General features: G+C 41.2%; 1 protein-coding gene across 10 annotated transcripts in view; it reads right to left on the bottom strand.

Moving 5' to 3' along the window:
- Window positions 1-24,616, bottom strand: part of FOXJ3 (forkhead box J3) — a 157,983-nt gene that overhangs the window by 65,775 nt on the left and 67,592 nt on the right. For 6 of the 10 annotated variants that reach the window (XM_051856634.2, XM_070078649.1, XM_070078646.1 and 3 more), the window contains exons 3-4: window positions 23,802-24,126; window positions 2,984-3,058 (exon numbers count right to left, since the gene is read on the bottom strand). In XM_051856634.2, the coding sequence (XP_051712594.1) occupies window positions 2,984-3,058; window positions 23,802-24,126 (400 nt within the window). Of the gene's footprint in view, window positions 1-2,983; window positions 3,059-23,801; window positions 24,238-24,616 lie in introns of all 10 variants that reach the window. The other 4 variants (XM_070078651.1, XM_070078647.1, XM_070078648.1 and 1 more) reach the window with 2 other exon arrangements.

Genomic DNA, 24,616 nt, shown 5'->3' with positions numbered 1-24,616 from the left:
TGCCACCCACGTGGGAGACCTGAAAGAAGCTCCTGGATCCTGGCTTTGGTCTGGCCCAGTGCTGGCTGTTGTGATCATCTGGGGAGTGAACCAGTGGATGGAAGATCCCTGTGTCTGTGGCTCTCCCTCTATCTCTCTCTCTCTTTCTGTAACTCTTTCAAGTAAAAATAAATGTAAAAAATACACAAACACTCCTTCTACCTCTTGGACCTGTCAGGGTCATGGTAGCAGCCAACCAACTCCTAAGGAGTTAAAGTCCACCCCATACCCAAGTCCAAAATCTACTCCCACCCCACCTTGGCTCAATGGTTTTCTCCCACTGTGGTGAGGGTAGTTTTGGAAAAGCTCCTCAAATGCCAGGAAACACTGTAATACAAAAAGAAAAAACAGTTCATAAGTACCAAAACTTAACTAACATTTTGGCTTCCCTCTCAATGAAGATTGGTCTACTGGAGAAAGAAAAAGCACTAGTCTAGGAACAAGAAACCAAGTGATTTTGCTTATTCAGCATTCATTCTAAGTCTTGCTGTAATTCCAGGTGATTTGGAGAAAAGGACACAAAGACTCTTTCTGCTAAACTGGGAGCACATAAGCCATCTCTGCCACTTATCAGGCTGCAAATGAAACCACTAAAGAAGTTAGCAGAATTTAGGGATGTAAACAGACATTCCTGATGACACAATTTAAGAACCTGGTTCCAGTTCTTCCTGAAGTATCCACACAGCACCCCTTTAGGTAAGTTTGTATTGAGACTCTGTTAAGTGGCAAGTAATTCTGGCTAATATACCTAAATTCCAATGACAAAGTCATTCCCTATCTATAGTTTCCTTTTTACAAAATAGGCTAGATCCTGAGGTTTTCAAAGCTTTTTTTTAAAGCAATGGAATTTTTGAAATCTCATTTTTACATCAAAAATAAATATGATCTTTTTTACAAAAATGTATTCTATAAGATCAAATTTACAACATCTACATCTGACCAAAATCAATCAGAAAAACTGGTATTTCAAACTCACTTTGAAACAAAAAATAAAAATGACTCTAACTATAAATGTACTTTACAAATTACTGCTATTCAGACATTTATAGAATCAATGAAAATATTGCATTTCAATAAACTAAAAACATTCTTAAAACTGGAAACTAATAGTAAAAGCTGAATGTTTTTATTAGCCTCTCTGGATGTTATTTATTTCTCCTGCTTTAGTAGCAAACCACTAAGATTTAATCTTGATTCAAAAATTATAGTTGCTAACAGCAACATGTTTTCTACATCTGCCTTGCCTTGTAGTACTATTTAATTAAAGATGTACACAGAAAAAATTAACTTGACAGACCAAGATTTTTAAATGGCCCTCAAAGTCACTAAAACTTAATACATAATAATATAGTTAAGCATTCATGTATTTTTTTTTTTAATTAAAATCCACTTAAAAACTAAATCAGAGGGGCTGGCGCCTTGGCACAGTAGGTTAATCCTCTGCCTGCAGCACCTGCATCCTATGGGCTTCAGTTCTAGTCCTGGATGCTCCCCTTCCAGCCCAGCTCTCTGCTGTGACCTGGGAAAGCAGTAGAAGATGGCCCAAGTCCTTGGGCCCCTGCACCTGCATGGGAGACCAGGAAGAAGCTCCTGGCTCCTGGCTTTGGATTGCTGCAGCTCCAGCCGTGGCGGCCATTTAGGGAGTGAACTAACAGAAGGAAGACTTACTCTCTGTCTCTCCCTCTCACTGTTTGTAACTCTACCTCTCAAATAAATAAATAAAATCTTTAAAAAGAAAACAACTAAATCAGAACCAAGTATTAACAGAATCCAATGAGTGCCTGCTTAATAACATCTAAAGTCTTTTGGATATATTAATAATTCTTTTCCTAACAATCTTCCTATAAAGGGAAACAAAATTTCACCAATTGCTATTCACATTCATAGGAAGTTATAAACACATACATGAATTAAGACTATTATAATAAGCTACTCAATCTTATTAGGGACCAATTTGATGGGATAGATCATAAAAAGTACTATAAAGCATTCATTACGTAACACTTTAAAACAGAAATTATTAACTCTCCATTTCTAACCTCAGTCTAGCAAAGATACATTTAGTAATTTAACAAGAGTGTCTCCTCAGTGCCACTAGTCACTGAGTAAGACAAAAAGTAAAAGATATAAGAATGAAAATATACATCTCCAGGACACTGAGGAGTATTCTGCAGCAGAGTGTTTCTATGATCAGACTTGCACTTTTGAAAGATCCTTCCAAGAAGAGTCAGCCTAAGGATACAGAAACCCTACTACCTCAACAAGAATGCATGCTTGTCAAGAGGGATGCTGTATCTTATCTAGCAATTCATCTTGCAATCAAATGCTGTCCAACCAAGCACTTAGAAACCAAGTCAATACACCAAGTTTCCACCACATTGTAGTTGACATGGCCACTGAAACAAACAAACAAACAAACAAACAAAAAAGATGGGGGGGGATTTCTATAAGACAGATGCTTAAAACTTTATCACGGCAGGAGATAAATGGAGTCTAGCAGAGAACACAGCAACTAAGAAAAACAAGTAATAACAAGGAAACAATTTTATTTCACAGTAAGAATACTTTTCCACTTGCCAATTACATACAGATAACCCTGTATATCTAATAACCAATTAATAAACTGTGGTTCCTGACAAGTAGTTCTAATACTAAATTTAATTTAATATATGACACTTAAAAGGCAACCAATGACTAGTTTAATAAGAGCAAATAACAGAAGATCATATCTACACTGCTAGTTCCCACTGCTTATAAAGGACACTTACCCTAACTGGCGGGTCCTTGAAGCACACCAACTAAACCAAGTGTAGAATGGAGGGCAAGGAGGACTTGCTATTTCACAAAGGTTTCTAATCAATGAAGTAGAGAAATTCCCAATTCAAACATAACAAGAGACATACTAAAGAATCCGACTGCCTTATTTTAAGAAAATTAATCCTACCTTTCCAGGGTCATCCTTGGATCGAGGCACTTTAAGGAAACACTTGTTCAGTGACAGATTATGTCTTATGGAATTCTGAAATTAAATAAGAAAAGCCAGAGTCAATGGAATCCTTGGAAAAAAAAAAAAAGGCCACCTAATGGAAAAACAGAATCAGAATCAGAGAATCAGAAACCTAAATATATTTACACTTTGATACAGTAACAAACTCCTAAAATATGCTTCAAATTTAGAACTTTCTTGACTTTCAAATTACAAGTGATGCAAAGGAAGTAACTTCTGAAAAAAACAATTTCTAGTAGATTTCATAATTATGTAATATAAGAGGTCTTCAAAAAGTTCACGTAATAATGCATATTATGAAAGTAAAACATATATATATATATAAAATTTCAAAGTTTTTTTCAAGATTTATTTATTTATTTGAAAGTCAGATTACAGAGAGAGACAGAGAAACAGAGAGAGATTTTCCATCCACTGGTTCACTCCCCAGATGATTCCAACAGCTGAGACTGGGTCAGGTCAAAGCCAAGACTCAGGAGCTTCATGTGGATCTCCCTTGTCAGCAGCAGGGGCCCAAACACTTGGGCCATCTTCCATCACTTTTCCCAGACCATTAGCAGGGAGTTGGTTTGGAAGTAGAACAGCTGGAACATGAACCAGTGCACATATGGGATGTTGGTGTTGCAGGTTGCAGCTTTTCCCACTGTGCCACAATATCAGCCCCTCAAGATTACCCTGCACCAAAATAAACATCCTTTGTTAAGTGACTTTAAACAATAAGAACTTATTATCTATCTAAGAGTCCTAAAGATTAGAAGTCCAAAGTCAGTCTCATTGATTGGGCAGGCTAAAATCAAGGTGCCATCATGGCTGTAATCCATCAAAAGGATCTAGGTAAGAAATATTAACTTTATCTTTTAATTCTGTTTTCCACAAACCTTTTGACATACCTTCATCTACATAGCATTTAAATTTTTAAGATCTATTTATGATGCAGGAATATAACTGATACAATTTTAAATATTAAACACCAAATAAAAAGTTCTATACATATTATGGCTTTCATCATCTGTATTCTTGAAATAAGTCACAATAAAATGCTATAAGTTATTTTAAGTAGAATTATAGCTGATGATGACTATTAACTTCTTTTTACCTTCCTGCAAGATTCGAATGATCCATTAGGTATGTATATTAGCATTTTTTAAATTACACGCCTATATTAAGAAAGCATCTACAAACCAATTAGGTTCTCACTAAAATCTTTAATAAAAACAAATGGAAAGATATTGGTGGGGCCGACACCCTGGCGCAGTAGGCTAATCCTCCGCTTGCGGTGCCTGCATCCTATATGGGCACTGGTTCTAGTCCCAGCTGCTCCTCTTCCCATCCAGCTCTCTGCTATGGTGTGGGAAAGCAGTGGAAGGCAGCCCAAGTCCTTGGGCCCCTGTACCCATGTGGGAGACCAGGAAGAAGCACCTGGCTCCTGGCTCTGGATTGGCACAGCTCCAGCCGTTGCAGCCATTTGGGGAATGAACCAACGGAAGGAAGACCTTTCTCTCTATCTCTCCTTCTCACTGTCTGTAACTTTACCTCTGAAATAAATAAATAAAAATCTAAAAAAAAAAAGAAAAAGAAAAAGAAAGAAAGAAAGATATTGGCTACAGAGGGCTAGGAATAACATTTAGGTTTCTTAAGACAGCAGGAAAGAATAATCAATTTGGATGGCAGGAAACTGTTCCTGGGACCTAGAGATTCTATAAAACAGATAATCTATTCATGAATAAATGGGAAAATATGAAGAAATAATAAGAACCTCCCAAAATCATTGAAAATGGCAACCCGTATATTTAAGAATTTCAGAGAACATCAAAGAGAATAAATTTAAAAATCCATATCCCTATAATTACTGAAGTTAAAGGGCTGAAAACCAAAATGAAGAGAGCATCCTGAAGCCAGACAAAGAAAGAATATGTACAAAGAAATAAATGTAAGAATCCTGGTGGACTTCTCAAAAACTATACAAGCTAGAAAACAAAGTAACATCTTAAAATACTGAAAGAAAAAGAAAACTAAACTATCTATTATATACACAGTGAAAATACCTCTCAAAAATGAAGGCAAAGGGGCCATCATTGTGGCACAGCAAATTAAGCCACCACCTGGAAAGCCAGCATCCTGTATCAGAGCCATTTCAAGTTCCTTCTGCTATGCTTACATTTCAGCTCCTGGGAAAGGAGAAGATGGCCCAATTACTTGGACACCTACCATCCATGTGGGAGACTCAGGAAGTTATTAGCTCCTGGCTTTGTCCTGGCCCAGCCGCAACCACTTTGGCCATTTGGGGAGTGAACCATCAGATGGAAGATATTTGTCTCTCCCTCTCTGCATTCCAAATACATAAATAAATCTTTTTTTAAAAAATGAAGGGAAAATAAAGACTTTCAAGCAAACAAAAGCTGAAACCTTTAGCCAGCTGGCTGATTATAAGGAAGTTCTTCAGAAAGAAGCATGAAACCAAATGGGAACTTAGATCTACAAAATGAAATGAAGAATGTGAGAAATGGCAAAAATAACGGGATTTAAAAATAATTTTTCATCTTATAATTCTTTTATAAGATAACTGATCATCTAAAGCAAACTATGGGGTTGATATGTAAAAATTAGATATATGACAACAATAACACAAAGAATGAGTCAAAGAAATTAGAATATGGTTTATAAAGTTCTCACACTATATACAAAGAGTTTAATACCAAATGAAGGTAGCATGTAGTAATTAAAGATGCTGCAATGGACTGAATGTGTTCCCCACCAAACTCATGTGCTGAAACTAAGTCACAGGATGATGATACTTAGAGGTGAGCCTTTGGGAGACATTTAGGTTGTGAGGGCTGCCCTTACAAATGAGATTAATGCTTATGAAAATAACCCCAGAGAATTCATGTGCCCCCTTTTACCATGTGGGATTACAAGAAAATAGCCACGAAGCAGGAAACAGGCCCTCACTACTCACCAAATCTGCCAGTGCCTTGATCTTGAATTTCCCAGCCTCCAGAACTATGAGAAATAATGTCTGTTGTTTATAAGCCAACCAATGTTATTTTGTTATAGCACCCTGAATAGGCTAAGATACATAGAGTAACCCTTAGAGAAATCACTAACAAGATTTTTTTTAAAGATTTTATTTATTTTCTTAAAAGACAGAATGAGAGAGAGAATCTTCCATCCACTGGTTCACTCCCTAAATAACCAAACAGACAGGGATGAGCCAGGCTGAAGCCAGAAGCCCAGAACTCCATCTAGGTCTTCCACGTGTACTTATATGGGCCATCTGCTGCTGCATTCCCAGGTGCATTATCAGGAAGCTCGATTAGAAGTGGGAACTCAGGGCCGGCTCCGCGGCTCACTAGGCTAATCCTCTGTCTGCGGCACCGGCACCCTGGGGTTCTAGTCCGGGTTGGGACGCCAAATTCTGTCCTGGTTGCTCCTCTTCCAGTCCAGCTCTCTGCTGTGGCCCGGGAGTGCAGTGGAGGATGGCCCAGGTCCTTGGGCCCTGCACCCGCATGGGAGACCAGGAAGAAGCACCTGGCTCCTGGCTTTGGATCAGCCGGTCACAACATGCCGGCCGTAGCGGCCACTTAGGGGGTGAACCAACGGAAAAAGGAAGACCTTTCTCTCTAACTCTGCCTGTCAAAAAAAAAAAAAAAAAAAAGAAGTGGGGAACTCAAACTGGGACATATCTTGGGCAGTAGATTAACCCACTAAGTCATAACATCCACCACCAAATAGAATTTAGAAAGAGATATAACTAGGGGCTGATATTCGGGAATAACAGGTTAAGCTACTGCCTGATGCTGGCATCCCATATCAAGGCCCCAGTTTGAGTCTCAGCCGTTTCATTTCCAATCTAGCTCCCTGGTAATGTGCCTGGAAAGGGAATGGATGATGCCCAAGTACCTGGTCCCCTGTCATCCCCATGGGAGAACCAGATGGAGTTCCTGGCCCCTGGCTTCAGCTTGGCCCAGCCCTGGCCATGGTGGCCATTTCGGGGAGTGAACCAGAGGATGGAAGACTGAAATCTCTTTCTCTCTCTCTCTTTATTTATTTATTTTTTTAATGTACCTATTTTCTCACTAGGCTATAATTAGATTTAAATTTTTTTTTAAGATTTATTTATTTTTCACTTGAGAGTCAGAATTACACAGAGAGAGGCAGACAGAGAAAGGTCTTCCATCCGATGCGATGGTTCACTCCCCATTTGGCTGCAACGGTTGGAATTGCACCAATCTGAAGCCAGGAGCTTCTTCCGGGTCTCCCACACGAGTGCAGGGGCCCAAAGGCTTGGGCCATCTTGTACTGCTTTCCCAGGCCATAGCAGAGAGCTGGATTGGAAGTGGAGCAGCCAGGACTAGAACTGGTGCCCACATGGGATGTCAACACTTCAGGCCAGGGCATTTACCTGCTGTGACACAGCGCCCCTCTCTCTCTCTAACTGCCTTTCAAAGAAGCAATTCTCTGATTAAAAATGAAAGATATACAATTAATAAGGCAAATGTGGACATAAAAAGAAATAACAATCCAAATCTAAAAGAAACCAGGAAAATAGCAAAGAATCATCAGACAACTTGGTAGTTCAAAGGAAACAATCAACAGGAGCAAAAGGAAAACCAACAAAATGGGACAGAACTTTTACAAATTTTTCATCTGACAAAATGTCCAGAATAAATAAAGAACTCAGAAAATAACAACCAGCAGCTGGGCATTTGGTACAGCAGTTACGCTGCCTTTTGGGACACCCAAATCCCATATTGGAGTGCCTGCTTCCAGTCCTGGCTCCTTGCTTGATTCCAGCTTCCTGATTCTGTATACCCTCAGAGGCAGCAGGTGACAGTTCAAGTACTTGGATCCTTACCACCCAAGTGAGAGACCCAGACTGAGTCCCAGTTCCAACTGTTGTGGGCTTTTGGGAAATAAACATGATTGATCTCTGTCCCTCTCTATCTCTCTGCCTTTCAAATAAAGTGAAAATGCTTTTTATATTTTTTGTAAAACTATCAATAAAAATAAGCTAATAATCTAATTAAGAAACAAATACAAATAGACCCTTACCAAATAAAAAATTCAAATGGCCAACAAATTTATCAAAATATATTTAATATCATTACCCATCAAGAAAATAAATGCAAATCAAAACTATGAGCTATCTCATTCCAGTTAGAATGGCTATTATCAAAAAGACAACAACAGGCCGGCGCCGCGGCTCACTAGGCTAATCCTCCGCCTTGCGGCGCCGGCACACCGGGTTCTAGTCCCGGTCGGGGCGCCGGATTCTGTCCCGGTTGCCCCTCTTCCAGGCCAGCCCTCTGCTGTGGCCAGGGAGTGCAGTGGAGGATGACCCAAGTGCTTGGGCCCTGCACCCCATGGGAGACCGGGAAAAGCACCTGGCTCCTGGCTCCTGCCATCAGATCAGCGCGGTGCGCCGGCCGCAGCGCGCCGGCCGCGGCGGCCATTGTGGGGTGAGCCAACGGCAAAGGAAGACCTTTCTCTCTGTCTCTCTCTCTCACTGTCCACTCTGCCTGTCAAAAAAAAAAAAAAAAAAAAAAAGACAACAACAAATTCTGATGATGTGGGAAAAAGGGAACTTTTTTTTTTTTTGACAGAGTTATAGACAGAGAGACAGAGAGGACAGAGAGAAAAGTCTTCCTTCCATTGGTTCACTCCCCAAATGGCAGCTACGGATGGCGCTGCGCCGATCCGAGGCCAGAAGCCAGGTGCTTCTTCCTGGTCTCCCATGCAGGTGCAAGGGCCCAAGCACTTGGGCCATCCTCCACTGCCCTCCCATGCCACAGCAGAGAGCTGGACTGGAAGAGGAGCAACCGGGACTAAGAGGAGCAACCCATATGGGATACCAGCGCCACAGGCAGAGGATTAACTAAGTGAGCCACAGCATCGGCCCCAAAAGGAAACTCTTCTACACTGTCAGTGAAAATACAAATTAGTACAGCCATTTTAAAGAATAATTGTAAATAGATCTACCATATGATCTAGTTATCCTACTTCTGAATATATATATCCAAAGGAAATAAAATCAGCATATCAAAAAGAGATACATCTACATTCCTATGTTTATAGCTACACTATTCAGTAGCAAAGATACAGCCATGAGTAGATGAACAGATAATGAAAATGGGTGATGCATGTGTGCACAATAGAAAATTCAGCCATAAAAAATGTTATCATTTACAGCAAAACAAATGGAATTGGAGGACATAATTTTAAGTTTAATAGTCAAATTCAGAAACATTAAGCTGATATATTCTCTCTCCTATGTGGGAGCTTTAAATAAAAAAAAGTCAAGAGGCAGGCATTTGACCTAGCACTTAAGTCTCCACTTGGGACATTGGCATCCCCTAATGGACTGCCTGGTTTTAGTCCCAGGTCTTCCACTTCTGACCCAGCTTCCTGTTAATGTGTACCCTGTGAAGATAGCAGATGATACAGCTTAAGTAGTTGGGTCTGTGCCCCCAACACAAAAGACCCAGATTGAATTCTGGTTCCTGGCTTCACCCTGGCCCAGCCCTGGATGTTGTGGACATTTTGGGAGTGAATCAATGAAAGATCTCTGTTTCTCTGCCTTTCAAATAAATTTTTTTTTTTTTTTTTTTTTTTTTTTTTTTTTTTTGACAGGCAGAGTGGACAGTGAGAGAGAGAGACAGAGAGAGAAAGGTCTTCCTTTGCCGCTGGTTCACCCTCCAATGGCCGCCGCTGCAGCCGGCGCACCGCGCTGATCCTGGCAGGAGCCAGGATCCAGGTGCTTTTCCTGGTCTCCCATGGGGTGCAGGGCCCAAGCACCTGGGCCATCCTCCACTGCACTCCCTTGCCATAGCAGAGAGCTGGCCTGGAAGAGGGGCAACCGGGACAGAATCCGGCGCCCCAACCGGGACTAGAACCCGGTGTGCCGGCGCCGCAAGGTGGAGGATTAGCCTATTGAGCCACGGCGCCGGCTAAATAAATTTAAAATAAATAAATTTTTATAATGTCGATCTGAATGTAGAATAGTAATTACCAGAGGTTGGGAAAGTGGGAGAGGATAGATAGAGGGAGACTGAATAACAAGTACCAAAACAGAATTAGACAGAAGGAGTAAGTTCTAGTGTTCTACAGCACAATGGAGTGACTGCAGTTCACAGTAAGCTGTAATAAGTTTAATGAATGGATACAGGACAGCAACTCAAAGGCTCTAAGCATAGAGTGGTGACGGGAAGAAGGAAGCAGTCATTGCTTTTCATTACTACATCTTGCATACATTTGTTCAATGTACACAGGCATGTTTAGTTGCTTAATCAGTGTTAGTAAAAAAAATTTTTCATGCTTAAGGAGACAAAATGAAGGGGAAAAAAACAAATCAGATGGTCAGAAAATTACTGTTTTGTAAACAATTTGGTCCAAACTCCTCATATCAGGGGAAGAACACATCTCTGGAAGGTCTTCTTCCTCTACCAAAACATTAATTGTTAGAAATTTCCAGGGTTCTGTCCTATTTCCTTTTTACATTTGTTGTCTAGCCAATCTCATCGACATCCATGGTATCAATGACTACCTGTGACTTTTAAATTCATCTGGATTTCCAACCTAGATGTTTTTCCTAAGTTCCTAACATGTAGTTCCATCAACTGAATATCTCCTGAAACCCTTCAAACTCATTAACTTTAGAACTAAACCCGATCTGTATATCCAATGTGATCTTCCAGCTTCTCCTTCTCAGTTTAAAACCTATTATTCAGGGGACAATGCTGTGGCGCAGCGGGTTAACGCCCCGGTCTGAAGTGCCGGCATCCCATATGGGTGCCGGTTCGAGACCCGGCTACTCCACTTCCGATCCAGCTTTCCGTCATGGCCTGGGAAAGCAGTAGAGGATGGCCCAAGTCCTTGGGCCCCTGCACCTGTGTGGGAAACCCAAGGGAAGCTCCTGGCTCCTGGCTTCGAATTGGGGCAGCTTCGGCCATTGCGGTAAATTGGGGAGTGAACCATGGGATGGAAGACCTCTCTCTCTCTCTCTCTCTCTCTCTCTCTGCCTCTCCTCTTTTTGTGTAACTCTGACTTTCAAATAAATAAATAAATCTTTTAAAAAGCATATTATGCATATAATTTCTCTAATCAGAAACCTGTGAAACGCCCTTAACTACTACTGCACCCTCACCATCTAAAACAAGTTATCAAACCTTATTAAGCCTACCTTAAATCTACCTACTTTTCTCCATCTTTGCCCTTACTAGCTCAGTTCAGGATACTGGTCAAGAGGAAGGAAAACAGTTTTCTAGGAAATGCTCCCTTTCCCCCTTTGCTACCTTCTACCACTCTCCTCCCTGCAGAGGAGAGGAACTTATCTTTGCAACATGAATTTGATGTTACTCCTTCACTTAAAACTTTTCAGTGACTACCCAATGCATTAGGATAAAATAGAAAATTCTGAAGTCTCCAAAGACTCTTCAAAATCTGACTGTATCTCATTGTCTATATGTATGGCCTCCCTGATGTTCTCTCATTTTTCGAGGCTTTCCCTAACTTGCTATGTCTGTAATTTCCCCTTCACCTGAATGAATCTATTCAACTTTCAGCTTGCTCTTGGTTTAAACATCAATTCTTTAGAGAAGTCCTTTCTGACATTCAGAAATTAGATTTGGTCACATGAAAATAAACTTCATCATCCTAAATTTTTCAGTGCACTTAATTGTTTTATGGTCTTTCCTCCTCCATAATGTATTTTTTTAAATATTTTATTTATTTATTTGAAAGGCAGTGTGACAGAGAGGAAGAGGCGGGGGGGGGGGGGGGGCGGTGCCATGACTCAGTTGGTTAATCCTCCGCCTGCAGCAAGAGCATCCCATACGGGAGCCAGTTCTAGTCCAGTTAATTCTCCACCTCAGTGCCGTCTATAGCTGCCATTTGGGGAGTGAACCAATGGAAGGAAGACCTTTCTGTCTGTCTCTCTCTCTCTCTCACTGTCTATAACTCTACCTGTCAAATAAATAAAAAATAAAGAGAGAGAGAGAGAGAGAGAGAGAGAGAGAGAGAGAGAGGTCTTCCATCCACTGGTTCACTCCCCAGATAGACGCAATGGCCAGAGCTGTGCTGATCTGAAGCCAGGAGCCAGGAGCTTTCTCCGGGTCTCTCACATGGGTGCAGGGGTCCAAGGACTTGGACCATCTTCCCCTGTGTCCCTCTCTGTAGCTCTGCTTTTCAAATAAATAAATCCTTTAAAAAAAAAAAACAAAAAAACTTTTGTGTCTCATTTCTAGTTTATATTCCTGAATTTTTTTTTGGAAGATTTTATTTATTTATTTGAGAGGCAGAGTTACAGAGAGAGGGAGAGATAGCTAGAAAGGTCGACCCTACACTGATTCACTCCCCAAGTGGCCACAACAGCCATAGATGGGCCAATCCGAAGTCCAAGAGCTTCTTCTGGGTCTCCCACATGGGTGTAGGAGCCCAAGCACTTGGGCCATCTTCTACTGCTTTCCCAGGCCATAGCAGAGAGCTGGATTGGAAGAGGAGCAGCTGAGACTTGAACCAGCACCCATATGGGATGCCAGCGCCATAAGCAGGAGGCTTAGCCTACTATGCCATGGGGCTGGCCCCTATGTTCCTAAACTTCTTTATATAGCACTAAGCAAATATATATAATGTATTGCCTTTTTTCTCTATCACATAAAACAGAATACACACACCTACATATCACACTTTTATAGTTTTTCTGTATTTTTTATTTTTTTGCTTACCCTAAATTTCAATAATTTAACAGTTAACTTTCCTCAATAAGAGGAATAGCACAAAAAATTAAATTCCTTTTTCTCTAGTTCAGGTTACAAAATCACTATCATGGAATAACCAAAGAGCCTTTTTAAAATAAGTAAACTTGGGCCCAGCACTATGACACAGAAATGCTATACTGTCAGCATCTCATATGGGTGCCAGTTCGAGTCCTGGCTGGGCCACTTCCATTCCAGCTCCTTGCTAGTTCATCTGGGAAAGCAGATGATGGCCCAGGTGCTTGGGTCTCTGCACCCATGTGATCACTGTGGCTATCTGGGGAATGAACTAGTGGATGGAAGATATCTACCGCTCTCCTTCTCTCTTTGTGACTCTGCCTTTCAAATAAATATGTAATCTCCCTTCAACGCCCTGACACAAAATGAAAGCATTTCGACTGTCAGAATTCTATTTGAGTCCTTTTAAGTGACCATAAAAACATTTTCTCCTCTGTATTTCTATAAAGTGGTGAAAGCTGCTTTTTCTCCTACCCTCTCTTCAACCAGTATGAGCTACCTTCACAAGTTCTAAATGACTTCCCATTTGCCCTAACCCAGGTCCACTATATTTAAAGAAAGAACAGTAAACAGTGGATGGTGAGAGTGTGCTAAATCAATCTAAGGAGGGGCAGGCATTTGGCACAGCAATTAGGTTGCCACTTGCAATGCCTGCTCGAATTCCAGATCGTCCAGTGTAGAACCAGCTTCCTGCTGGTATGTGTCCTGGGACGCAGATGATGGCTCAAGTACTTGCATCTTGGCTACCCTTGTAGGAAGACCCAGACAAGGTTCCTGGCTTCAATCTGGCCTGGTCCTGGCTGTTGTGTACATTTGGGGAATAAATCAGCAGAAGAAAGATCTGTCTCTGCTTTTCAAGTAAAATTAATTTATAAAAAAAAGTAAGCATTCATTTCTAAAAAGAAACAAATCCAAGGAGAGTGAATGGGAAGCAAAATATAAAAACAAGACTTATACAAAGAAGAGAAACCAATTTCCATTTATCTCCATTTGAAATGTTCAAAATATTTTTATTTAAAAATAAAAGTAAGAGGGGCCAGTGCTGTGGCATAGCAAGCAAAGTGCCACCTGGAGTGCCGGCATCCCATATGGGCACTGATTCTAATCCCGGCTGCTCCACTTCCAATCCAGCTCTCTGCTATGGCCTGAAAAGCAGTACAAGATGGCTAAATTCCTTGGGCCCCTACACCCACATGGGAGACCCGGAAGAAGCTCCTGGCTCCTGGCTTCAGATCAGCACAGCTCCGGCCATTGCGGCCAACTGGGGAGTGAACTATCGCATCAGTTGGAAGACCTCTCTCTCTCTCTCTCTCTCTCTCTCTCTCTCTCTCTGTAACTCTTTCAAATAAATAAATAAATCTTTAAAAAATAAACAAATAAAAATGATCATGGAAAGTTTGAGGCACCTACTACTTTCCGCTTTCCCTTTTTTTGGTATCTAAACCATGTATCTTCCAGTTGAAACTGTATCACTTCTTTTAAAGCAATTTCGGACCATGATTTGGGCTGGCCAGCAGTAAGAAATATCAGAATAGATGTGTCTCTCTCAAGTAAACTTAAACTTTATTATAAGCTGAGGTTAGGTCGGTAAGAAACATAATCAAACTTTATAAACTATTCCCTAAAAGTTAGACCAAGCTCTTCAATTTGACTTTCACACATTCATAAGATCTCTACTGGGAACCTCTGCAAGCAAATATTCCTTAAGAAATCTTAAGAATAGGGGCAGGGGCCGGCACTATGGTGCAGGCAGGTTAAAGCCCTGGCCTGAAGCGCTGGCATCCCATATGGGCACTGGTTCTATTCCCAGCTGCTCCTCTTCCGATCCAGCTCTCTGCTATGGCCTGGGAAACAGTAGAAGACGGCCCAAGTCCTTGGGCCCCTGCACCCACATGGGAGACCAGGAAGAGGCACCTGGCTCCTGGCTTTGGATCAGCATCACTCCGGCCATTGCAGCCATCTGGGGAGTGAACCAGCGGATGGAAGACCTCTTTCTCAGACTCTGCCTCTATCTTTCAAATAAAACAAATCATTAAAAAAAAAAATAGGGGCAGGCATTTGGCTTAGCAGTTAAGATTCCTGTATCCTACATCAGAGTACTTGAGCTCAATACCCAGCTCTGACTCTAATTCTAGCTTCCTGCTAATTTGGACCCCAAGAGCAGTAATGGTGGCAACCCACATGGGAGACTCTCACTGAGCTCTGGATCTGACTGGGGGGGGGGGTGTAAGGGGGGAGCACATTATAGACATTTGGGGAATGGCCAGTTGATGGGAGTACTCGCTCTTTCTTACTCTGCCTCTCATATAAATCTTCAATTATGAAAAAATAAAACAAATTCTTAAGAATACCTTTTCATAGCCGGCGCCGCGGCTCACTAGGCTAATCCTCCACCTTGCAGCCCCAGCACACCAGGTTCTAGTCCCGGTTGGGGCGCCGGATTCTGTCCCGGTTGCCCCTCTTCCAAGCCAGCTCTCTGCTGTGGCCAGGGAGTGCAATGGAGGATGGCCCAAGTACTTGGGCCCTGCACCCCATGGGAGACCAGGGTAAGTACCTGGTTCCTGCCTTCGGATCAGCGCAGTGCACCGGCTGCAGCGCGCCGGCCACGGTGGCCACTGGAGGGTGAACCAACGGCAAAGGAAGACCTTTCTCTCTGTCTCTCTCTCTCACTGTCCACTCTGCCTGTCAAAAATAAATAAATAAATAAAGAATACCTTTTCAAACTACTGGTAGACTCATGTATCAAAGACATACTTGCACCACACCGTTTAAAGCAGCACTGTTCCCAATAGCCAAAATATGCAATCAACCAAGGTGTCATTATAAGATGAATCACACACACACACACACACACACACACACAGGAATATTATTCATACAATAAAAGAATGAGGGGCCAGCACTGTGGCATAGCAATTTAAGCTGCCACCTGCCACACCACATCCCATGACAGCAGGTTTGTGTCTCGGCTACCCCACTTGCAATCTTAATTTCCTGTAATATACCAGGAAAAGCAATGGAAGTTGGGCCAAGTACTTGAGTTCCTGGCATCCACTCTGGAAACCTGTCTGAAGCTCCTGGTTGCTGGCTTCAGCCTGGCCCAGTCCCAGTAGTTGTGGTCATTTGAAAATAAACAAAAGGATGGAAAATCTATCTCTCCCCCCCACCCAATTATGCCATTCAAATAAATAAATCTTTTAAAAAAGAAAAAGAATGAAATTCTATTATTTGTATCAAAATGGCTGCCGGGGCCGGCACTGAGGCATAGTGGGTAAAGCCACCGTTTGCAATGCTGGCATCCCATATGGCCACCGGTTCGAGTCCTGGCTGCTCCACTACCAATCCAGCTCTCTACTATGGCCTAGGAAAGCAGCGGTAGATGGCCTAAGTCCTTGGGCTCCAGCACTTGTGTGGGAGACATGGAAGAATCTCCTGGCTTCAATCAGCACAGTTCCAGGCATTGCGACCATCTGGGGAGTGAACCAGCAGATGAAGACTCTCTCTCTCTCTTTCTCTCTCTCTAACTCTCTCTCTCTGCCTTTCAAATAAGTAAATAAATCTTTAAAAAAAAAAAAAAAAGGTTGCCAACTGGAGGACAACATGTTGAGTGCAACAGAATGGACACAAATACCACATGTTCTCCCTTATGTGTGGGAGTTAAAATTTAAAAATTCAAAAACAAGGGGCCAGCGCCGTGGCTCACTTGGCTAATCCTCCGCCTGTGGCACCAGCATCCCATATGGGCACCGGGTTCTAGTCGCGGCTGCTCCTCTCCCAGTCCAGTTCTCTGCTGTGGCCCAGGAAAGCAGTGGAGGATGGCCCAAGTGCTTGGGCACCTGCACCTGCGTTGGAGATCAGGAGGAAGCACCTGGCTCCTGGCTTTGGATCGGTGCAGCACACCGACCGTAGCGGCCATTTGGGGAGTGAATCAACAGAAGGAAGACCTTTCTCTCTGTCTCTCTCGCTCACTAACTCTATCTGTCAAAAAAAAAAAAAAAAAAAAAAAAAAAAAAAAAAAAGACTGAATGTGAGCTCCGTCTCCCACAGCTGAGTCATCCAGGCAGGTTGCTTTAAAAATAAATAAAATAAAATAAAACACAAAAACAAAAAGAATGCCTGTGTGTATCAGTTTTCTGGCACACATGGTATTCTGTCAAACTTTGTTAAACAAATTGTTAAGAATAATATACAACTATAGTTTTATGATCTGCAGTTATTTTATATTTCTTAGTATCTTTCTTTTTATTTGTTTGAAAGTCACAGTCACAGAAGACACAGAGATCTTCCATCTGGTGGTTCACTCCTCCCTCAGGTGGTCCCAACAGCCAGGACCCAACTAGGCCAAGGCCAGGAGCCAGGAACTTCTTTCAGGTTTCCCACATGAGTAGCAAGGGACCAAGCCCTCAGGCCATCTTTCACTGCTTTTCCCAGGCCATTAGCAGGGAGCTGGATTAGAAGAAGAGCAGCCAGGACACAAACCAGCATCCCACCTGGGTTGCCAGCATTGCAGGCGGCAGCTTTACTTGCACCACCACAACGCTGGCCCCCTATTTTAAAAAATATATTGAGTAAAACAGACATCTTTTCATTTGAAAAATATATAGTTCAGCTCCTACTTCCCTCAAAAGTTTAAAAATGATAGCTCCCTTTCTTAAACTCTCATAGCACTTACTCTTTGTAGCACTACCTTTAGAACCTTAACACATTCCTCATAAACTCTCATTTTTAACTCTACCCCTTTCATTTAGCTTTGTACTAGGCCATATACATAATAGACATTCTTATGGTACACACACAGGTGTGCCCAATTAGTCAACTATTAATAGTATAACACCTTATATTTCTCTAATAATGAGTTTTTTAGATCGCAACAATTACTTGTTTATAACATTATCGTCCTCATCCAATAACAATTATAAGTTCCCTTAGGGCCCTAGCTTTTTTTTTTTTTTAAAGATTTATTATTGTTTATATATTTGAAAGGCAGAAATACAGCAAAAGGAGGAAAGACAGAGACAAGAGATTTTCCATCCACTGTTTTGTTTCACTCCCCAAATGGCCACAACAGCCATAGCTGGGCCAGGCTGCATCAAGCAGCTTCTTCAGGTCTCCCATGTGGGTGCAGAGGCCCAAGCACTTGGGCCATCTTCCACTGCCTTCCCAGGCACATCAGCAGAGAGCTGGATTGGAAATGCAGCAGTCAGGTCTCGAACCACTGCCTATATGGAATGCCAGCATTGCAGAGGCCCTAACCTGCTATGTCACGACGTCAGCCCCTGTGCTAACCCTCTTGCTGCTGCCAAAGGCTAACATATCACTTCACAAGGGCAGACACTGGCAGCCCTGGGTCAGGTCAGAGAAGGGACAGCAGGAGTGCAGAGGCAGTAGACTTCATTTAGATTCCCGATGTGGATGTTGACTCCAATGGCACTTTCAAGTACGTGCTGATTCAAGTCCACAGGGCACTGCCCTCGGGATCCCCAGCTGACAAGAGCAAGGAGATCAAATTCATGTGTAGCTACAAGTGGGCCAAGTACCACAACAACATCTGCGACAAAGTGCTGGGTAAGGCAGATGGTGCTGTGGTGCAGAGGGTTAAGCTGCAGCCTGCTGTGCTGGCATCCCATGTGAGCACCAGTTCAAGTCCTAGCTGCTCCACTTCCAATCTAGCTCCCTGCTAATGTGCCTGGGAAAGCAGTAGAAGATGGCCCAAGTCTCTGGGCCCCTGAACCCACAGGGGCGACTCAGAGAACTCCTGGCTTTGGCCTGGCCTACCCCTGGCCTTTGTGGCCATTTGGGGAGTGAAACAGCAGATGGAAGACCTCTGTCTGTCTCTCCTTTTCTCTAACTCTGCCTTTCGAATAAATAAATAAATAAATAAATAAATCTTTATTAAAAAAAGAAAAAAGTTCAGGCAAGCTGCAGAAAAAGGGCCATAACCGAGTTATCAGCGCCTGGGTGGCAGCAGGCCCATCTCCCAGCACAGCCGGAACAACATCAACACATATAGCTTCTCCATGTACTACGGCTGTACCCAGCACTGTCTCAACTGTGAAGATCAAAGCCAAGTACCCCAACTATGAGGTCACCTAGGCCCCAGGGTTGATGATGGCTACTGGAGTCTGGCCTCCAGCAGTCAAATCAGAACTTTGCCTTGGCAAGGTCCCTCCTGAAAACCCCAACATGACCTTGCTTCTGCACCCTCTGACACTGTGCAATGGACTAGGCCTCAGAGACCAGTCAGGAATATATTCGTGAGCAATTAAAAAAATAGATATTAAATAATTTTCAAATTAATGAATGAAAAAACTAAATGAAAAGCAAAGGACAGGCTCTAGGCTACAGATTCCATTTTGATAGACTTTAGGCTGATCCTAGTCAAAAGATTTATGTTTGACTTGCAAGGCAATTAAGAAATTTAGAATTAATTGATAACACTTAAAAATTATATACAGAGCAGGCACCGTGGTTCACTTGGTTAATCCTCCGCCTGCGGCGCCAGCATCCCACACGGGCCCCGGTTTTAGTCCTGGTTGCTCCTCTCCCAGTCCAGCTCTCTGCTGTGGCCCAGGAAGGCAGCGGAGGATGGCCCAAGTGCTTGGGCCCCTGCACCCACATGCAAGAGCAGGAGGAGGCACCTGGCTCCTGGCTTTGGATCGGCGCAGCGCATCGGCAGTAGCAGCCATTTGGGAGGTGAACCAATGGAAGGAAGACCTTTCTCTCTGTCTCTCTCTCTCTCACTGTCTAACTCTATCTGTAAAATAAAAAAATATATATATATACAAACCCCACATTTATTTTCTTGCATGAGGGGGAGGAAAGGCTAGAATATCTGTAACATACCCTCAACAGCAACAAGTCATGAGAACACAACCATTCCTTTTAATTAGACATGCAATATTTAGTTTGGCACCATTTTTGCTTTACTCTTTTATGTCACTTATTCAAATTTTAGTCATTTCAACTCCTTAGCTGTTATATTTTTCCACCAAATACAGGTTTATCAAAATAGGTTTACCAAATTTTGACAAAAGGAGTCTATAGTGCCCAGTGGTAAACCCAGAAAACACAGCTTAGACAAGATCACTACTATTTGCTAAAAATGATGCATTGGTTCATGGGTCAGATTTTGTATCTTTCCTCCACTGAAATATTCTGTTATAGTGAATTTTATCTTAAGTATACCAGTAACAACCATCTCTCATACTATCAACCAGTTAAGAGTTTATCTTAGTAAATTCAATAAATGTTTATGTTTTTATAAAATGACAAGCCCTACAAAATGGCTAAGAACATGATTGCTAAAATCTACTAATCCTGTACCGATTTTTGATCCTACCATTCTCTAGCTGAAAAACTCTGGAAAGTTACTTAGCTTCTGTAAGCTTCCATTTTCTTGCCTTTAAATTTTGGATTAATAATATTATCTCCTTAATAAGGTTGCTGTGTAGCCTAAGAAGACAAGAATGTAGGGTACTTAGTATAGTGTCTGGCACACAAAAAAGAATGAAAGCAGCTCTCATCTGAGTACAGAAACAAAAACTAATGAAACAAGAGCTCTGAACAAAAATCTCTGAGTTCTATAATACTACTTTTAATAAACCATACAAAAACACAAAAGAAATAATTCTACAAGGAGAAAAGAGGTAATACAGAAGCTGAACAATGGAGCAATGCCAACTAGAAAAAGGGAAAAGAAAAAGTCCAGTAAGAAAACAAAGGCAAAGAGGAAATCAAAGTAGTTACTTACAGTCAGTAAGCTAGAAAGGACAGAAGAATGAGCATATGAGAAGAAAGAAGCAAAAAGTAACATTTTTAGAAAGAAAGGCTAAGGGGGCACATTGTGGCACAGCAGGTTGGGCTGCTGCCTGAGATGCAGGCATCCATATGAGCACCAGTTCAAGTCCCAGCTGCTCCATTTCTAATTCAACTCCCTGTTAATCAGCCTGGAAAGCAGTAGCAAACAGCCCGAATACTTGGGCCTCTGCCACATATGTGGGAAACCCAGATGGGGTTCTGGGCTCCTAGCTTTGGCCTGACCCAGCCCTGGTCGTTCCAGACATCTGGGGAATAAATCAGCAGAGGGAAAATCTGTCTTCTCCTATCTATCTAACTCTGCTTTTCAAACAGATAAATCCCCCAAAGTATTTGGGCCATCTTTCATTGCTTTCCCAGGCCATTAGCAGAGAGCTAGATCAGAAGTGGAGCTGCTGGGACTCCAACTGGCACCCATATGGGATGTTGGTACTGCAGACAGAGGCTTAACCTACTACGCCATAGCACCAGCCCCTCAAATAAATAAATCAAAGAAAGAAAAGAAAGGCTAGGACCAGGATTTATGCTCTCATTCAAACTGCATTTACTGAAGCTTACTTACTAAATGGATACACAATGTGTGAGTAAATGAAGAGAAGAAAACAAAAAAACTCAATGAGGCACAATTCTTTCCCTCAGTACGATTATATGGCACACTACTGACACCACATGGTTATGTCAGCAAATGTCTAATAAATTTAGTCAAATGAAAAACACACAAAGTGTTTAGCAGGAAGGCTTAAGAGAAACTAAAGAGTAACTACCATTTCATGGTAGACTTTCATCCCTTAGAAATTCTCTTCTTCGTGTATGTGTGTACACACACCACAGAACATATAACTGGGTAATTCCTATGTAAGAAAAGCATAGAATATAGGCAGAAACAAAAGAAAGTAAATTCAATTATTTGTTGTATAACTAGTTAATATCAAGGGGTTCCTTAAAGAAGTGCTTGATTGGGACCAGCACTGTGGCATAGCAGGTTAAACTGTTGCCTGCAATGACGACATCCCATATGAGTGTGGGTTCAAGTTACGACTGTTCCACTTCCAATCCAGCTCCCTGCTAATGTGCCTGGGAAAGTAGCGGAGGATGGCCCAAGTCCCTATACCTACGCAGGAGGTGCAGATGAAGCTCCCGGCTTCAGCCAGACCACGCCTAGTCCAAGCTGGTCATTGTGGCCATTTGGGGATGTACCAGCAGATGGAAAATTTCTCTTTCTCTCCCTCTCTCTCTCTGTAATGCTTTCAATTAAATAAATAAATATTTTTAAAAACTGTGTTTAAAATTTTTAAAATAAAAAATAAAAATAAATTAAAAAAAAGGAAGCAGTTGATTTCAGGGCTGAGGTAAGGAAGGTACAGAGACCCTGAATGTCTTCTGCTGCCAAAAAGTAATAAAGTGCCAGACAGACAAAACAACAGAGCCAACCCAAAAGAGCTCACAACAGCCAAAGAAGCAACAATCTGAGTGACAATGATAACGCAAAGAATCAAATTAATATCCACAGGGCCAAAGCTGTGGCACAGTAGGTTAATCCTCCAACTGTGGCTCCAGCATTCCATATGGACGCCGGTTCTAGTCCCAGCTGCCCATCTTAAATCCAGCGCTCTGTTATGGCCTAGGAAAGCAGAAGATGGCCCAAGTCCTTGGGCTCTTGCACCCACATGGGAGACCCAGAAGAACCTCCTGGCTCCTGGCTTCAGATTGGTGCAGTTGCGGCCGTTGCGGCCATTTGGGGAGTGAACCAATGGACGAAGACCTTTCTCCTCTGTCTCTCCTTCTCACTGTCTGTAACTCTATCTCTCAAATAAATAAATAAATTCTTTAAAAAATTAATATATCCATGAGTGAAAACAATTATAAATAAATCATTGAATAAAATGGAACAAAGAACATCAATTAATAAATGTAGAAAGAATGAAGGAAAATAAATCACCATTAGAAAACAACAAAAATTGCTGCAGTTATGACCTACCAATGAATATGAAAATTAATGGGCCAAAGTTTAAGATGAAACAAGATATTTTCATACTGTCAAAGTATCTCCCCCAAATTTTTTATTATTTACAAAGTGATAGTCACTTTATTTTGAAGCAATCTGGCAAATAACACCCTAACAAAAAAAAAGTCATAATTTATATTACCAATAATAAGACATACTGCATACTAATAGCATGATATGATATACAGTGAACAGTACCATATGTCTGTATTATTCTTCACCAAAAATGTATTCCACAGTCTATTCAGAAGACATCAGAGAAATTCACACTGAGGAAAATTAATTCTATAAAATATCTGATGAATACTCTTCAAAAATATCAAGGTCACAAAAGACAAGGGAAGATTAAGGAAACTACAGATTGGAGGAGACCGAGGATATGGAACAACTAAACACAATGTGGGATTCTGGATTGTCTCCTAGAATTCAAAGGACATTTGTAGAAAAACTGAAATCTGAATAAAACATGTAATTTTTTTAGTAGTTAATAGTACTCTCTTGTCAACAGTATTATACCAACAATAATAATTCCTTATTTTTGAGTAACCATAACTATGTTTATATAAGATGTTAACATTAGAGTAAGCTAATGAAATATATAAAGGCATGTCAAAAACTTCACAAAAGAACTAAAAGATTAAGTTTATTATGGTGAAAAAAAAAATTTTGAAATCCATGCAGTTTTTATAAACTTTTCCAGTGAACTTTTTGAAGACCCCTCATATATGGGAACCTTCTCTCCTACTTTTGTTAATTCTTATACAAAGCTAAAATTCTTTCAAAATAAGGATTTAAAAAAAAAGAAAAAAGCTTAGACAATGAGTACAGTACTAGTTGCAGTACTATGCTATTTTTTTTCCCTTAGACACAATGTATCTACTTACCTGATCTCTAAGGTATTGTTTTCCAATGAATCCTGCATAATCTCTGCACTTATTATATACTGTGTCATTCCTACAACATAGGGCTCTAATAAACTAAGTCTACCAAAAATAAGTTATTCCCCTAAAGTATAAGCATTTAATTTCTCACATCCTAAAAATGACTAGCAATTAGAAGTTTACCTTCAAATATTTGAACCTCCACAAAGCTTTCTTTTCAAGAAAAATCAATACTATAGTCATTGCTTACTGCATAAAAGTAGTAATGTAAATAAAACCTTTACCTTCCAACCACTGCCAGCCTCTCTATAATATGGGAAGTTATCACAAATCCACTGGTAAATCTCACTTAAAGTCATCTTCTTCTTGGGTGAGCTATTAATTGCAAATGTAATGAGGCTGGCATAACTGTATGGAGGTTTCCCATCTTTGTGCTGTTGGACTTCTTCCTGGTCCAGAGTTGTATTTGGGTCAAGGAGTGCATTCTTCTTAGAAATTCCTGTTCCATGAGCATTTTGGGTAGCATCAGATTTTTGGATGGCTGCTCTCATGGTGAGCTGTGGTAACCAGTCCATAGATGTTAGGCTGCTCTCCAGTTCAGATGTCATCCTGAAGGTAAATAGACTCCTTAGTCAGTATCAAGGAAAGAACCCCTGCTTCTCAAAATATCCAACATTCACAATTTAGGAGTTCCAGAGTGAGGGAAAGCCTGAGTTAAATCTGGAGGAAAAAGATTGAGTATGTTAATAACCAAAACAAATAGTTAAGGGATCAATACTTCCAATCTTTTTAAATTTTTCCTCTCCAAAACATAATAAACTTGGATTTAAACCTGGTTAGAATACAGAACACTATATATACACAAAGTAATTCAGACGTCAATCCACATCTGCAACAAGATCTTAATATGAAGTACTAAGAATGCAATCCAATTCTTTCCCCACCAACACAAGTCCTTAAAAACACTATACATTTGACATTTCTTTTACACAAATTTTAGAGAAGTAATACACAGAAATCTGAAAAGTAAGTTGGAGGCAGAGAAGTAATTGAGAAAAAGGCACAGGAATCTGCACGGAAGAAAGAAGGTAGAGTTGAG

The sequence above is a fragment of the Oryctolagus cuniculus genome, chromosome 7 (genome assembly GCF_964237555.1).
Source record: "Oryctolagus cuniculus chromosome 7, mOryCun1.1, whole genome shotgun sequence".
Lineage (NCBI taxonomy): Eukaryota > Metazoa > Chordata > Mammalia > Lagomorpha > Leporidae > Oryctolagus > Oryctolagus cuniculus.
Note: the sequence above shows the minus strand (reverse complement) of the source record. Positions and strands in the feature narration are given on the sequence as shown.